We start from the raw sequence: 16,325 nt of genomic DNA, 5'->3' as shown, positions 1-16,325 counted from the left end.
CAACTCTGGGAGACAGCTGCTCTCCACATGTTTCACCATTTGGAAAATTAGGGGGTAAATGGGATGAGGCTTAGGCTCCTCATACAGCAGGCATTCTATGAATCTATAAATGGCTTAGCTAATTTTCAGATCTCACTGAGCTCACTGCCTGAAACCTGCCTGAAGTCATGAGTTCCACCTGCTAATAGCACTTTGAAAAAAAACAGATTTGAAAAGTAAAATATCTGGATCCCTTAAAAGCCATTTGCAAATTCATACCAAGATGTGATCAATGTAAAAACAAAGTCATTCACTCTCTTTTGCCTCTAAAATGAAATTTCCAAGCCAAAAGTTCTAACAATTAAGAGAAAATTTCTACCATGTACTTTAATGTTACTACAAAAATCATGCATCAATTACATTGTTCAGCAGAGACAAATGAGCACTTGAAAAAGGGAGGGGTCAGGCACTCAGAAGGAAGGCGCCTATCACAGAGCGTAACACCTTTCTCCCAATTCCTACCCACCCCGTACTCCCACTCCTGCGGACACAATTTCGGTTTCAATTTGTTTTATTTCTCTTGCTAGAACACTTCACTTTCTCTATAAAGCTGACACGCATCTTTCAACACTTCCCCCAATAGACTAAAAATAACCTAGATTTAGGGTGCTAATTGCCATTTAACCTATTGTGGTACATAAATCTCTAGAGAACTTCCTTCCCAACCCAAAGTCCACCACATTTGAAGGACTACTGCATCCCTTGTCCACAGCATCAGGCAGGCAAGCAGCAGGCCAGGGCTCAGTTTCCAGTGTCTGGAAATTTAACTTATGAGGGCCTCACCCACATGCTACTGATGTGCTCCAGTCAGGCCCTGAGCAGGCAGAAACCATAGAAACTGGAATTTCAGGCAAGTCTGAATTGTAGTGTCACTTGATACAGCTGTCCCAGTCCCTATGGAATATTTAGAGAAAAAAAAAATCTACCTGCTCCAGAGAATTCTCTGGATGATTGGGATAAAGGAGAATGTGACAAGACTTTAAATCACAGAGAAGCACGCTCCTACATCAGGGGGCTCTCAGGTGATGGATTCCATGCCTTGGTCCCCAGGTGCCTAAAGTCAGTGACAGTAGACTTTAATCTTGGTAAAAATAAGTTTAATTGAAGCATATCACAATGATTTCCAGGCTCCTGACAAGGGCAATGTTCTGTTTAATGACCAAAGTGTGAGTGGCTCCTCAGAAAGTAATATTGTAAGTTTGAGGATCTCACTCTAAGCTCTATGAAAACAAGGAAATGTGACAGAAGAGCCATTCATGGTGGTAATGGTTCCCAGCCTATGAGAGATGCTCCATTAATAGCGTGAAAAATAAAAGAATAATCACCCTTTAAAGACACATTTCTAACTTGCCTCCTTAAATTAGATATTGCTTTACTACATGGATTTAATTCTCATTTGTCTTTGAACCTTTTCACCTTAAACTATAAGCAGATTTTTGTCTAGGTGGAAGAAGTCCCCCACCCCACAAAAAAGCACGAATATTTGTTACATAAAAGACACTCTGGAAATGTTTACTGAATTAATAAGTGTATTCATATATACATACACATAGTGCATTCTTATTTTTGTTTGTGATCCAGGGGTCCTTTAATCAAATTTCTCTTTAGAAGCTTGAAGTCTCTTTAACATTTGTCATATACATACATAATGAAAACAATTTGAATTTCACTACTTTCCAGAGGATGCCACAATGTGATAGGAATATATGTTTCTAAGACAGATACATTTTACTTTATGGCAACACAATGATGGAAAATGCTTGCAAAGTTCCTATGAGAGGTAGCTCATCTGAAGTTGTGCTAACTTGCTATTGAAAGTTGTTATTAAAGAAGACAGCATTGCCAATAAAACGTCCTGCCAAAATTACAACAGGATAACCATGAGGCCAATTGATTCTGCCCTTCTCACCCTTCATGGAGACACAGGTTTAAGCAAAATCTCTGTCAGCTCCCCCAATGCTGAGAGGCCAAGATCTGCTCAGCCACAGGAGAAATGAATATATCCATGTGCAGAGGGAGAACCCAGGGGGAAACTCAATGTTGTCTCCTATTTTGGGATCTCTGAGTCCTTTGAGATCCTGAGCTTTCTATTCCATTTCTTTTTTTCAGAAGATCTAAAACTCAGGCCTGGCTAAGGAAGCAAGGCCCATCAGATGTTGAAACATGGGAAATCAACACCTTGGAAAAAGTTACGGGAAACGCTCCTTCAAGTCTAACACTGATCAGGGCAGGGCTGGAGAGCAGAAGACAGGACTCACTCTACAGAAAATGAAGTTCCGCCTCTTCACTGTGTGAGCTTGGGAAAGCCTCTCTTGTCCTTGGGTTTGCTCATTCATGTAACAAGTAAATTAGACATTTATGGTTCCAGAAATACACTGCATTCGGTCTTTAATCATTATTGAATACACGGCGCTGTTCTTTGCACTTTGGAGAGTCAACAAATAAAAGTCCTAGTCTTTACCCTGTGTGGTGGCCTATACCTGTACTCAAGAGTTGTGCACTTGGGAGGTATAGGCAGGAGGACCTCAAGTTCAAAGCCAGCCTGGGCTACATAGTGAGACCCTGTCTCAAAAAAACTCAAGAGATTGGGATGTAGCTCAGAGGTGGAGTGCTTACCTCCCACACACAAGGCCCTGGGTTCAAGATCCCAAGCACCACCAAAAAAAAAAAAAAAAATCCCGGTCCCTGTGCCTCACCTCTTTGAACTTTCCAATTAACATTATGGTATGCATTGTGGTATTATGGGTACAGACACTGCAGATAAAATTCTAGAAGCAACAAAACGCCAGCCTTCTCAACTCTTGGGCTGATCCCTGGGTCACTCAATCACTGGACACTCAGAGAAGAATCCACTGTGGTGAACACCAGGACAAGTACTTTCAGGAATACTAGGATATTCAACAAAGTCCTCAACCTTGATTTGGTCATTACACAGTAGGGACACTGCAAGGCAGGGGAGTTAATAGTGAGCACATAATGATGCCTGTCAGTGGAAAGTTCAGAGGGAAGGGAAAGAAACCATAGCCTACTAAGAAACTGAGTGATGACTTCCGCTAGGAGGTAGATACTAAAAATGGGTAAACTTAGAGGAGTAGGGCATCTAAGAGTAAAAAACAGCATAAAGAAAAAGCATGTAATTATAGCAAAGCACACACAGCATGATTAGAGAGATAGGGGAAAAAAGATTCATGTGGCTGGAACAGAGGATAGAAGAGGGAGACATGGACTGGCTACAGCCCGCAGGATACTTTCTACAGTGCCAGCCTAGAGAATTGGTTCTTTACTGTGTTGACTGGACATGTCTAAGGATTTTGAACACAAGAATGGCATGCTTGTATTCAAGAGGATAAAGTCAGTGTGGCCCAGAAGAAGAGGAACTGGAGGACAAAGAGCAGTTTTTATCAAGTCATACTAGCAAGAATAACAAGTAAGTGATTCAATACAGCAATAATTGAGTGACAGATGACTACTTGTAAGATGCTGCTAAGAGGGCAAAATCAAGTTTAAGCTGACTCCACTATTTCACTTAGAGACCTCCAGCCAGGAGTAAAACACAGAGGTTGGAAATCCACAAAAACTCCAGGCAGTAAAGAAGACCACTCCCAAGTTTACACAAAAGGAAAAATGTATTCTTGGAAGATCCAAAGACAGGAATATCATCCAGACTCTCATCCAACCAATTTTAATGGAATTTCATCCAGTATAAAGTAGACATAGAGACCATTCTGAGGATGAGTTTCAGTTAGGGAGAGCATTTTTATATCAGTTAGCCAGTCAGCAAATGTCTAGTGTGGTGTCTGCTCTATTCCCAGCACTGTTCCAGGCACAAGGTACATAAGCAGGTTCCCGCCGTAATAGAGCTTACAAGTTAGCAGGGAAAACAGGCAAGAAGCACAGAAGCAAGAAAATAAACACACACCGGGTGATGCTAAGTGCAAGCAGGTAGGTGGATTAGCGCTCACTGTCGATGGAGGTTTAGGGACGGTCTTCCTGAAGGATGATAGCTGAGTACCAAGATACCCAGGATGCAAAGGGCTTGTGGTCAGCCACTCCAGGTCAAGGGAAGAGGCAAGTAAGAGTGTGACTGACATATTCCAGAAAGAGTCAGGATGCTGGGGACTGGGACTCAGTGAGCCAGGACAGACCAGAGAGGCAGGAGCCAAGGTGATTATCCAGAAACCTGGAGTCAAGTAAGGTGTCTGGGCACCATTGTGAGAGGAATGGGGGAGGGGTGCTGGATAAAGAAGCAAGACAGGAGGACAGGGGTTTATGACTCTTTTTGTTGCATTCCTGCTACAGGCCAGTTTCTAAATTCAAACAAACAGTAGTGCCTGCCTCACAAGTGTGCTGAGAATCTCAGTAGTGAAAAAAAAAGATGCTAAATCTCTGCTTGATGTTTAGAAAGTATTTGTCAAATGCATGATGTGACCTACACTTTTAAGAGTTCATTTGGATTACTGCACAGAACACAGACTGCAGATAGAAGAGGAAAACAGGCAGCCAGGTAGGATAGCTCCCAGTGGTTTAAATAGGTGTGGACAGAGTCAGTGAGAGGAAGGGAGAGAGATTTGCTGAAACTCAGGTGTGATGAGAAGGAAGTCAGGAGAACCTGCAAGACTTTACTTGAGTCACTGGAAGGATAGAGTTGCTCATTCCAAAGAGGTTTAGTACTGGACAGGAAGCAGGTTTGGGAGAGTGAAAATTGGAGGTTGCATTTCACATATGTTAATTTTAAGATGACATGACATTTAAAGAATGCTGAGGGTAGTTGCCTATTGAAATTTGGAGCTCTCATAGTGAGTTGGGGCTAAAGAAGAGAACTTGGGCTCCTCAGTTTATAAGCTGAAGGCTGTGATGAGCCCAAGGAAAGGAATGCAGATAAAAACAGAAGAGGTCTGACAGCCAAGCCCTAGAAGATCCCATAATTCAGGGATCAAAGTTCAGTGGAGGTCAGCAAAGGATAAGCATTCAGGAGCCAACCAAAGAGTCTGATAAAGAATGATCTAGAGAGGTAGCATGAAAACCAGAGGGATCTGTAATCTAGACTAAGCAAGAGAAAGCCATCCATAGACTGAAATGCCACTGAGCTCAGCAAAGCCGGGATAGGGGATTAGCCTTTGTACTTCACAAGGTAGAGGTCACTGGTGACCACACTGAGAACACTGTGGGGAGGGAAAGGAACAAGAAGTTACTCTTTAGAAAGAGTGATGAGGCAGGAACACAGGGGTAGCTGCAAATGAGCCAGTGATATTCTGATCTCAGGCTACAGGGTGGGTATTTGCTTATTTTGCTCCATAATTTACATAAATGTTAAATGCATGGTTTATATAAATGAAACATTACACAATAAAAGGTGTCTGTAGAGGCTGAGAGGAAGACAGCAAAGAAAGCTAGTGAGACAACTTTTTAGAGGCGTATTTTATAAAAGGGAACAGAAGATTGATCCTAGTGGGGTGTGGAAGCAGGGCAAGGATTTTGTAGAATGTAATATATTTCATTCCATTTGTTTGCCATTGGTTTCCTTAGCTTCACCCCCATTACATGCAGCTCCTATGCCTTGTTGTCCTGTAGGGAAAGGACACTAAGGACAACGCAGAGGATGTGAGGAAAAATACTGGTAAATCCATCAAAACTATTTTATCTCAATGTCAAAAATAACATGATTAAAATAGAGGAAACAATTTTAATTGATAGTTTTAAATGTTGATGGCAAAGGAATTAGAAATAATGATAAAGAAAAAAGGAAATCCTTTTCAGGATAAAAATGTATTGGTTAGGTCCTGTTGTCTTTTCAGCTGGTCTGTGCCTTACAGGAAGGAAAATGAAGACTTGCTGTTGGGGTCCATCAACTTTGCTACTGACAGCCCCAAAACAACATCTTCATTGTTTCATTCTAGTCTTTCCATCTTTTTTCCCCTCTTAGCCTGAACTCTGCTTTTTAATAATGTGTGGGACTGAGATTTCTGTTTCTCATAGTGTTCTTACTTAAACCCCAAAGTAAAGATAGGGAACATTCATGCAGTTAAATAGGTGTCAATTTAAGGACAAAAAAATTGAATTACAATCCCTGGCCATGGATGTGAATTTTTGTCTTTTTTTTTTCTTTCACACACATGATATTTCCCTGACATCTGTGCAATACAAATATATCTAGAAAGTGTGAAATGAAAAATCTGCTACACTAAATATATAAAAGGGACCCCGAATGAAGTCTTCGTGATAACATTTGTCATCATGGGCACAGATGGCCTCCTTTTCAAGCTCTTTCCCCCACTCCGCTCAATACTGGCTTAAGTTTCATCCTCTGAAGTTACCCAAAAATATCACATGCAATTGATGCATGATGATAACACCAGAAAAGCCCATCCGTATGCTGCAGCCTAATTTTTCAGTCTTCTATACGCATCAAGCTTTAGGCCAATTAATCAGGAAAAGTATGGTTTTTGGACAAATAAGATACATGGTGTACATCACTTGTTGCTATGGAAATCCAGAAGATCTGGGAGTCTAGTGCTTTGTGATATTTTGTGAATAAGTAGTGGCATTATTGTCATCCTGCATGGACTACTTAACATTTTTCCTTCAGTACCCATGTCACAGAATACAACATACTCTCCATATACACACATTGTGGTATGTGATATATAAAATCACCAATATATTTTGTTTCCTAAATTATTTAAAGAGACTTCAAGATACAAATACCTGGCATTTAAGCCTCAAATGGTGGTCAGAAATTCTGCATGGTATACATGTATACTACAAAGTCACCAAAAGACTCAGTCTGTCTCTACCTCATAGTATCTTCATTTGGAAAAGCAATGGTAACAAATAAGTATCAGCAAGTATAAATGGTTGAGATAAGTAGGAAGTTTTTCAGGCTCTCACTGGTGGCCTTGTTGGGACAGGATAAGGTTTGAGGCAGTGTAATCCTGGCCTATGTTTTCTGAATTGGGGATGTTATAGGAGGTTGGGTTGAAAGAAGTGGGGAGGAAGAAGCAAAATGAGAAATTGTTGGGTGAATCTCATGGAACACTTTGGACTTCAAGAGTTACTCAGCTGGGAGACACACTCAATGGTGAGAATTAAAGTGCTTTACTTTGTAGATCATGGAACCTTGACTATCAAACCCTAAAATTCTAAACTTTTTGCAAATTGTACAATTTTTCACCATTGCACTCCTCACTAGAAACAAGAAGTGTTGCAAACCTCTTTTTTTTAACATAGTAAATTTAGTTTTACAAATAAGAATTACTGTAGATGTCAATTCAGCATAACATTAGTAGACAGATGTTAACAGACTTGGTTTTAATATTTCTACATATATTACACGGTACATATATTGTAAAATCAAATTATCACTAATATTTTATACCCTCCAATTAACTCAGTGGAAAGCAACAAACAGAATCATGGTGTTAGAAGTGACCTTTGTGATTACTTGGTTCAAATTCCCACTTTCAAAGAAGAAAAAAACAAAACTTCAGCGAGGAAAAATGACTTGTAGAAAGCCACACAGTGTAGATTGCAAGTCCATGAGCATCAAAGACGCCCAGGGCTGCATTACAGAATGGTACTGAACTTTTTGAACATGGGTATTGAACTACTTGGTTTCCTAAAGGTAACCTGTCCTATTTTTTAGGGTGAAAAGGGAATGAGGTAAATGGAAGAGAAGCAGTGATTTCAATGTCTGAAAGTCATACTTGTTCTTTCAGGAATCTGCCTGTGTGGAGATTCAGTCAAGTTAGGCTAGCCCAGAAATGATGGTTGTCTCTAGTCTCACTGCTGGGTCATTTCAGAAGCACAGTGTATCGTGACTAAATATGATTTGAACAAATATGGGTCAGTTAGTGGTGTTCTCTAGACATGTCCATCATCCTAGCAAGCCCTGGGTAGTAGAATCAAGCCTTGGAGAGAAAGGTCTCATTCTTCTGTATTTACTTTTAATTTTTGACAGTACTAGGGCTTGAACTCAGGACTTTGCGTTTGCCAAGCAGGCACTCTACCACTTGAGCCATGTCTCAGCCTTACCCTTCTGTTTAAGTGCAGGTTAGAAGACAGAGCGCTTGACCCCAAATTTTTCCTTCTAAGGCAAGACACAACCGAGCAGTGATTAGATAATTTTGCCAAAATGAAAAATCCAGATCATTCAAGTAAAACTTAAATAACCCAAGCCTGCAGCATTTTAACTTATGCTTTACATGTGTTTTTGTTGTTGCTTGTTATTGTTTGTTTGCTTGTTTTATTGAGAGGGGTGGGCCTCTCTCAGAAGCAGCCTGGTAGAAGGTCTGGATTTGAGTTTGGCTCACCATTTTCCTTAAGTATCTTATGTAACCTCTCTGATTCCCCCTAGCTGCCTGATGAAGCACAGAATCCCCACCTACCTCCTGCCTATACAATTAGAGGGCATCGTTTTGACCTGGAATCCACTCCATTAAACATTCCTGAGAACACAACATGTACCAGACAAAGTGCTGAGTGTTGGAGAGATGAGAGGCAAATACAATGTCTTGTCCTGCAGAAGCTCAGACCGTGTTTAAACAAGGAGACTGAGGCACATTTGCAACTCAGTTGCTGCAATGATCAGTGCTACCTTAGCTATATGAATGAAAAGGCTCTGGGGAAACAGGGGAGAAAGTGGTTAATTATGCTTGGCGGGACTGTTATCACAGGATATTATTTTGATTGTAACTTTTAAAGGTGAGTGCACAACTGTGGAACATTGTGGTGCTAAGCTTGAGCCATTGACCATACCTCAACCAACCCTAAATTGTAATAATTACTATAAGCACATGAAAATACTTTATGTTTAGAATTGTCATTGCCACACTAATTTTTATAATAAGAAGAGTGCTAATGTTTTATTAGCAATACCAATTTCTACCAGGGAAAGTAATTCTGATGCTACTGTTAATTACTATGTAGGGTCAAACAGCTATCTTGAATCTTTCATTAGAAACAAACAAACAAGACTCAATCATTGGAAATAAGAAACAATGGATTGAATAACTAAATCTTCCAAGAAAAAAATTGGATTGAATAACTAAATCTTCATATAAGAAAACCTGTTACCCAATTAATTCAACACTGCTCTCTGCTCCCCAGCCTTCCCCAACAAATGTTTTTCTATAATGAACAAAAAAAATGACCTGTTCAAATTATTAATTTCATTTCTGGGAAAAACGCAGATATTGGGGCCAAAAATTTTGAGGTATAAAAATAAACCATAAATTCTATAACAAATCCTTAGTCTGCTATGATTATTTGCCTTTCCTAAACTGGGTAACTTTTCTTACCCTTCTGTCACTTATCAGAGAGTGCTGCAACAAGAGAGGACCAGAGTTAGCTAATCCAACTTACTTTACAGATAAGGAATGAGACAGGTTTATCTTCCCATGATCACATCTGGCCTTTTAATTTTTTCTTAATAGTCATATCTGATGCACAAGAAAGTAAGGCTTAACATACCCATCTTTAAAAGCCAGACCTGTAAAAGGGATCAAGCCAAATGATACTATACCCACAAATAGCAGCTGCTGCAGTCCCCCTACACTGATACATTTATAGGCTGTTCCAGCTCCGAATGTAGCCTCCCTATCAAGTCAATAATGTCACAATCGGAACAAACTTAGGCAATTTGCCTTCATGAAAAACTACCCCAGACAAAAAGAGAACTGTCATTCCGCAGAGCAGCCAACTGGGCTAGATCGGGATCCTACTGTTGGATTAGTCAGAGCATAGTTTATTAAACGAAATACTCCCAAGTTCAATTTGCCTTGAGGTCTAGGAATTAAAATAGTGCCTCATTTTTCCAACGCCACATTCCAGAGGAGATAGCAAACAGAGAAACAGGCAACAGGAATTCTACCACAATCTATTTTCTACCAAACAGGCAGACACATTCATACTAGGGTAGGCATTTGGACTCTAATCCCTGCTTAGTAGAAAACACACATTTTCAAAATGAATCCCCAATCTAGAATGAATTACCGTGATAGCCACAGCCGGAGCGAGTCCGCTGATGAGAAACGCAGATCTGGCCACCTGCTTTGAGACTCCTTGGACCACAACACTGCCGGGGTCTTTAAAGGCTGGCCTTTTCCGGTAGGGCATCTACCCTAGTATATCACGTTTAAATCCCAGGAAAAGAGAGCAGATGCCTCCCTTAATCTTTGAACTATGCTGCTCTTCCTGTATCCATTTCTGCTGAACACAGCATTGTTATCTTTTCAAAGAGAGAAGAAGAAAAACAACAAGGGAGAGAATTGCACCACTGCAGATCTCAAGAGAACTAAGCCCCAAACTACAGCAACGTCAAATAATATCTCCAGCAACTAGGAAAATCCCCACATGCTGTCTCGTGTCAGCCCAATGCAGACTAAGGCGCGCTATGTATGAACCACAGGAAGCTGGGCATCTCTGCAGCCTGTGTCCCTGCCAGCTCCCCCCACGCGCTGAAATTCGTTAGGGAAGAAGTTATGGTGCCCAGCCCCTGTGCTCAAGACAGACCATGTATCCACACCCCATAAAATCAGCCAAGTGGCCGGGACATCAAAACAGCCCCAGAGAGGGGGATGCAGGGGCCACTTTGTTTAAGCCCAAGAATTTTGCTGCATTGTCATGGTCCGGGAATGTATGAGTAGGAGGAAGCACACCTCCAGCCAAAAAAAAAAAAAAGAACGCGGTTTTCGCAGAGCCTCCTTTCCCACATGTGTGCAAGTCGCAATACGGGTAGGCGACATGACTGGCTACTCCCGCTCAAACTCAGTGGCAGGCCCAGCTGAGAGGCACAGCCGGCCGGGGACTGGAAGGCGCATCCTCCCTGCCTGCACCACCCAGGAGAGCAAGGGCCGCACCTAGCCACCTGCTCCCTGAACCAGCACTGATAAGCTCGTGCGGGGACTGTGGGCGCTCGCCGGGTTAACCGTGGGCATTGCACGGAACACAATCGTCCAAAACCCAGCTCAAGGCTAAGCGCGCATCCGGAGCTTTGGTTCACAAGGGGTGGGTGTGGGCTTGGGAGGGAGATTACGTAGGTCTCTCCGCCCCCTCCCCTGACACCTCCTCACCACTGGGAGGGCGCCGAGGGGCGGGGGACGCTCTGCGAACCGGCTTGGGGACTCCTTTGTTTCTCTTGGAGCCCCTCTTGAGGCCCGATGCTCCTGCTGTACTCAAGCCGGGGTCGCACCCGGGGATCCCAACCGGGCCTGGGCGGTGGCGCACATCAGACTGAAAATCGAACCTCGCGGTAGAAGCGAGAGGGTGGGAAGGAGGGTGGATCCGGGCCCTGGGGAGGGAGGGCGCTGCTGGGGCCTCGCGAGCTGCTAGGAAGCCACCCAGAGATGGGCGGGGGGGGCGGGGGTAGGGGCGGCAGGTAGAGTCCCCTCTCCGCGCCGGCTTACCTTGGTAGCCCCAGACTGGTCACAGGTCATGCTCCCGTCGGTGCGCAGGTTAGAGCCGGGGGGCGCACGTGCCCTTCATCGGTGCCAGGCAACAGGGCTCCTGCTTTGCGAAACCCCTGCGACCGCCAGCTCTCGCTGCACTCTGCTGGGTGACTAGAGCGAGCGACTGTCACCGCCACCGCCACGGCGGAGCGGCGCGCTCTGCTCGGTGTGTGCGAGCGAGGAGAGGGCCCGCTGGGTCAGAGGCGCACAGTGTTACAGCTCAACAACGGCGCCCCACGAGCGGTAACGCAGTACACTTCATCGCCTGCATCCCCTCCCTCCCTGCCTACTCCTCTGTAGGTACCAGACTACCGAACCAACCACAAGCCGGGCTTGCTCTCATTAGCGCTGCCCCGCCCTACATCCTCTGCACACCGCCCCCCCTCGCCCCCGCCGTAAATATATATTGATTCTTGTTACCGCCGGCCCCATCCTTCCAGCACCCAGCACGCGTACAGGGCATATCCAGCACCAACCACGGCTGGCTCATCAGCTCTTTTGTGTATGTGCAAACTGTGTGTTCAGAAAGGATGAGGTACAGATGCCCTAGTCAGGTACCCTATGACAGGTGTTTTTGACTCTCTTTAAAACACTTTCCTCACCCACCTTACACACAGTTATGAACACTCAAAGGCACATTTCAAGGCATCCTGTATTTGCACAGCAAGCACACAAAACAAACATTGCTATTACAAATGCAAAGGATGAAAATCTCCCCAGAAAGTCGGCAAGCCTAGTGTTCAAAACAGGTTGGATAATAAACTGCACACACTGTAAGAATGCTAGAATGGAAGGAAGCAAAGTCTAAACCCCTCCTTGTCCAGCCAACCGAGAGGCAAAAAGAAGTGAAATGCTGGTTGCTGGCTGCTCCATGTATGTAAATCTATGTACATTTGGTGATTATTTGGCTTGTATGTCTACGTATGAGATGCAGAGGTTTTGAGCACATCATCTCCATAGTCTGTGATTCTAACTGCAATTCTACACAATACTTCTTTATTGTGAAGCATCCCATTCTTCTGCCCAGCATCCCCTGTATAAGCCATTATTCACATCCTGAGAAGTTACCTTCTTTCCCCTCCCCCCGTCCCTCTGTCCCAGACCTCCAATAAAATACACACAGGAGTCCTGACCATTCAGGACTCCTCACTGAAGACCTGAACATAGACCTTTCCAAACCGTTTCTTTGTCACTGAAACCAACATTGTGGCTAACTTCTCAGTAGCCCTCATTTCACTGGCTGTCCATTCGTCTCTGATTTCACTCTCACAACAGGAACTTTCCAGAAGCAGAAACCTTGGAAAAAGTGAAGTAAACTTCAGCAGCTGCTCTACTTTGTTCAGGGAGCACAACCCTTGTCCCTCTTTTTCCTTATGCCACTTAGGGTGCCCAGTCCTTTCCTGGCAGGCCTTCCATTTGTCTGACAGCAGTCAGATCTTCCACTCAGATGAGCTCAAAGCTGACTACTTTTCAAACCTCAACTAAGGATCCACACAGAACCCTGGGAACACATTTCTCTAGGAGACTTTGCACTTGAATTAATATCAACCTCCATATGAAGAAAACCCTGCAAGAATAGAATTGGTCAGCCTGTAGCAGTAAACACCAGCACTGACTAACAGCATGATGCTTCTACCCAGAGACATGAAAGAGTAAAAACAAAACAAAGACCTCTTGCATAAACCAGCATCCATGGTTTCTAAAATCTTCACCTCAATAAATTGCCAGGATATTCACTGCCTTATTTTCAGCAATGCAGCATCAACCTGGCCCAGAGAGATTTTTCCCTGTTCTATCTATTATGGAGATGACAAGTGAACATCTGTCATAAAGGTTATTGATGTAACAATCCTGATTGTTCTTTATTTTCCCCAGGGAAGTTTCTTTCATCGTACTGAAGGCAAAAGTTATTGAAATAGCAATAACAAAATTTCACATTTTAACTAACTGAATAGATAACCAAACTCCTTGTAAAGCACCTTCTATACTGTATTGGCAACATACAGATTCATGTTTATTGTCTTTGTATCCTTAACCATCTGGGTGCAGCTTGGATAGCACCATCCTGTTTTACAGAGGAAAACAACTAGTCTGCATGGGTTTCTGTCATTTCTTTAAGGTCTTACTGTAAGAAGACCTCAGATCTAGAGGTAACCAATGTCAACTGCCTTAACCTTAAACAGAGGAGTATTTGGTGGAGAAAGGGAAAGATGTGGCATGGATTTAATGGCAACCATTTAGAAGTGATAGTTATAAATACAGTAATAAGTCACAGTCCCAATGTCCCCAGCAGTACTAATCTTAAATATAATACCCTAAGGTGATGGATGAAGGCATTTGGCGAAGCATATGCTAACACTTAGATTATTGTGATAATGTAAACTTGTGTCTCCACCTTTTGTCAGTCAGGGCCTGGCACAACCCAGAAAGGGGCTGACTTGCCTGCTCAACTCAGGTCACATGCAGACAAAGACAGCAAACAGAGCCCTGCCTGAAAATGATCCTGCAAAGCTGAGGAGATTATGGCTTGAGCTGATCAGGGGTTTTGTCTTTAGAACAGACCTTCATAATGTCAGAAATGAATACTTTCTAACGAGGGGAGGAGGAGCTGTCGACGCTGCACTTGTGGTCTCTCCCCACAAGATGAATTGTAGCCAATAACATGAGATTGTCGTTGGGATACCTTAGGTCCTAAGGCTTAGGATCATAACCCAGAGGCCAGGATGTTCAACTTTAGTTAGCTGAGAAGTTACACAGAGAAACCTATGTTCCCTGTGATGGGGGAAAGAGGGCTTTTAATTATGGAAGGCAGCTATGAAAACTTTAGGGTGGCTTGGGATCAGGGATCAAGGAGAGACTGAAGTTATTTGAAAGATCATAGGATTTTCCTTATGTGGATTTATTTATTCAACAATTTTTGAAATATGCCTTATTTATGGGATATTACCTTGAAGAAGACAGAATCTTTGACTTAATGGAGATTAGAGTTGAGGGTATTAACTCCTCTAATTAAACTAGCAAGCACTACACATTTGATGACCACAGTGATGAGTAAAATGGAAAGCTGACATCACATAGCGCAGAGCTTGTAATTCAGTCCAGGTTGGGGGAGTAAGAGTAAAGGTCTAAGACAGACTTCTTTTTCTTTCTTTCTTTCTTCCTTTCTTTCTTAAAAAAACCTATTATTATTGTACTGGGGGTACATTGTGACATTTACAAAAGTGCTTACACTATATCTTAGTTAATTCCACCCCCTCCATCATTCCCCTTTATCCTCCCTCTCCCCATTCCTGGAACAGTTTCAACAGGTCTCTGCCCTCACTACATTGAGGGCAGCCTTCTTGGTGCAGAAGTTGAGTCATAAAGGGTCAGTAGGAGTTGGCAGGTGAGGGAATGGAGGAAGAGCATCCAGATTAGTGTGACAAGGTCAGAAAAGCAGCAAAAAAGTCTGGCTATAGTCAAGGAAATTCAGTCTTACTGAAAAAAGAAAGAAAATTCAGTCTTATTGAAATGTAGATAGTTCCACAGGTATGGAATAGCACTTTATTGTGGATCTAATTTGCACTTTCATAATGATGAACGATAGTGAGTGTCTGTCTACTTTTGTGTTTATTTTTCATCTTTGTATCACTTTTTCATGAAGTGTCTATTCAAAACATTTGCTCATTTTTAAATGAGTTGTTTGCTTTCATATTCATTTGAGGAGTTCTTTGTATGCTTTAAATACAACTTCTTCATCAGACATGTGATTTCAGAGTATTTCCTCCCAGTGTGTGGTTTGTCTTTTCATTCTTTTAGCTGTTTCTGTCACTGAGAGAATATGTCTTAAGTTTGTGGTGGTGCTGAGGTTTTAACTCAGGACCTTGTGCTTGCCTGACACTTGAGCTAGGCCCCCAGCCCTGGCGGAATTCAAACTATTCACTTTTTGTTTAATGGATCATGCTCTTGATACCACATCTAAGAACTCTGTTGGTAAATCAAGGGTCCAAAGACTTTTCCTTATTTTTTGCTTCACATGTTTTATGGTTTTACATCTTACACTTAGGTCTGTTGTCCATTCTGAATTATTTTTAGTTGTGAGGTATGGGTCAGTTTTTTTTAATTTGTTTACTTGATTATTTATTCCATCACCATTTATTGAAGAGTTTATCCTTTCTCAATTGAATTGCTTTTGCAACTTTTCAAAAATCAATTGGTCCTGTGTGTATGGATCTCTTTGTGGATTCTCTGTTCTGTACCACTGATCTATGACCTTTTTTTTTTTTTTTTAACCAATGTTACACTATTTTGATTATGTTACTTTACACCATCTTGAAATCAGGTCATGTGAGTCCTCCAACTCTTGTTGTTTTTCAAAACTATTTTGGCTATTTTAATTTCTTTGTTTTCCCATATAAATTTTAGAATCAAGTTGTCAGTATCTGCAAAAATTTTACTGCTAGGATTTTTATTGAGATGCTATTAAATTCATAGATCAATTTTGGGAGAATCGACATTTTAATAAACTTCCAACTTCTTAACATCTTTCATTCTACAGCTCAGTATATCTCAGCATTTATTCAAATTTTCTTTTATTTATTTTATGAATAGTTGAGGTTTATGGCATATGGATTCTACACATTTTTGTTAAATATATACCTAAGAATTTCATTTTTTGGTACTACTGTGAAAGTTATTGATTCTAATTTTGAATTTTACTTCCTATTAAAATGTACCTAGGGTTTATATTAATCTGTTATAGATATACAGACACAGAAATGATTGTCAAAAGAAACTCATCCTCACAGATCCCAAGAAACACGACGTGTGGTATGCTGCACAGGGCTCCATTAGGAAGTATCT

General features: G+C 42.0%; 1 protein-coding gene across 11 annotated transcripts in view; it reads right to left on the bottom strand.

The window, feature by feature from the left end:
- Nucleotides 1-11,803, bottom strand: part of Hecw1 (HECT, C2 and WW domain containing E3 ubiquitin protein ligase 1) — a 419,560-nt gene extending 407,757 nt beyond the window's left edge. For 4 of the 11 annotated variants that reach the window (XM_074065383.1, XM_074065382.1, XM_074065384.1 and 1 more), the window contains exon 1: nucleotides 10,030-11,212. In XM_074065383.1, the coding sequence (XP_073921484.1) occupies nucleotides 10,030-10,152 (123 nt within the window). In that variant the 5' untranslated portion in view covers nucleotides 10,153-11,212. Of the gene's footprint in view, nucleotides 1-10,029; nucleotides 11,213-11,441 lie in introns of those variants that run through there. The other 7 variants (XM_074065387.1, XM_074065388.1, XM_074065379.1 and 4 more) reach the window with 5 other exon arrangements.
- Nucleotides 11,804-16,325: the final 4,522 nt, after the last annotated feature.

The sequence above is a fragment of the Castor canadensis genome, chromosome 2 (assembly GCF_047511655.1).
Source record: "Castor canadensis chromosome 2, mCasCan1.hap1v2, whole genome shotgun sequence".
NCBI lineage: Eukaryota > Metazoa > Chordata > Mammalia > Rodentia > Castoridae > Castor > Castor canadensis.
Note: the sequence above shows the minus strand (reverse complement) of the source record. Positions and strands in the feature narration are given on the sequence as shown.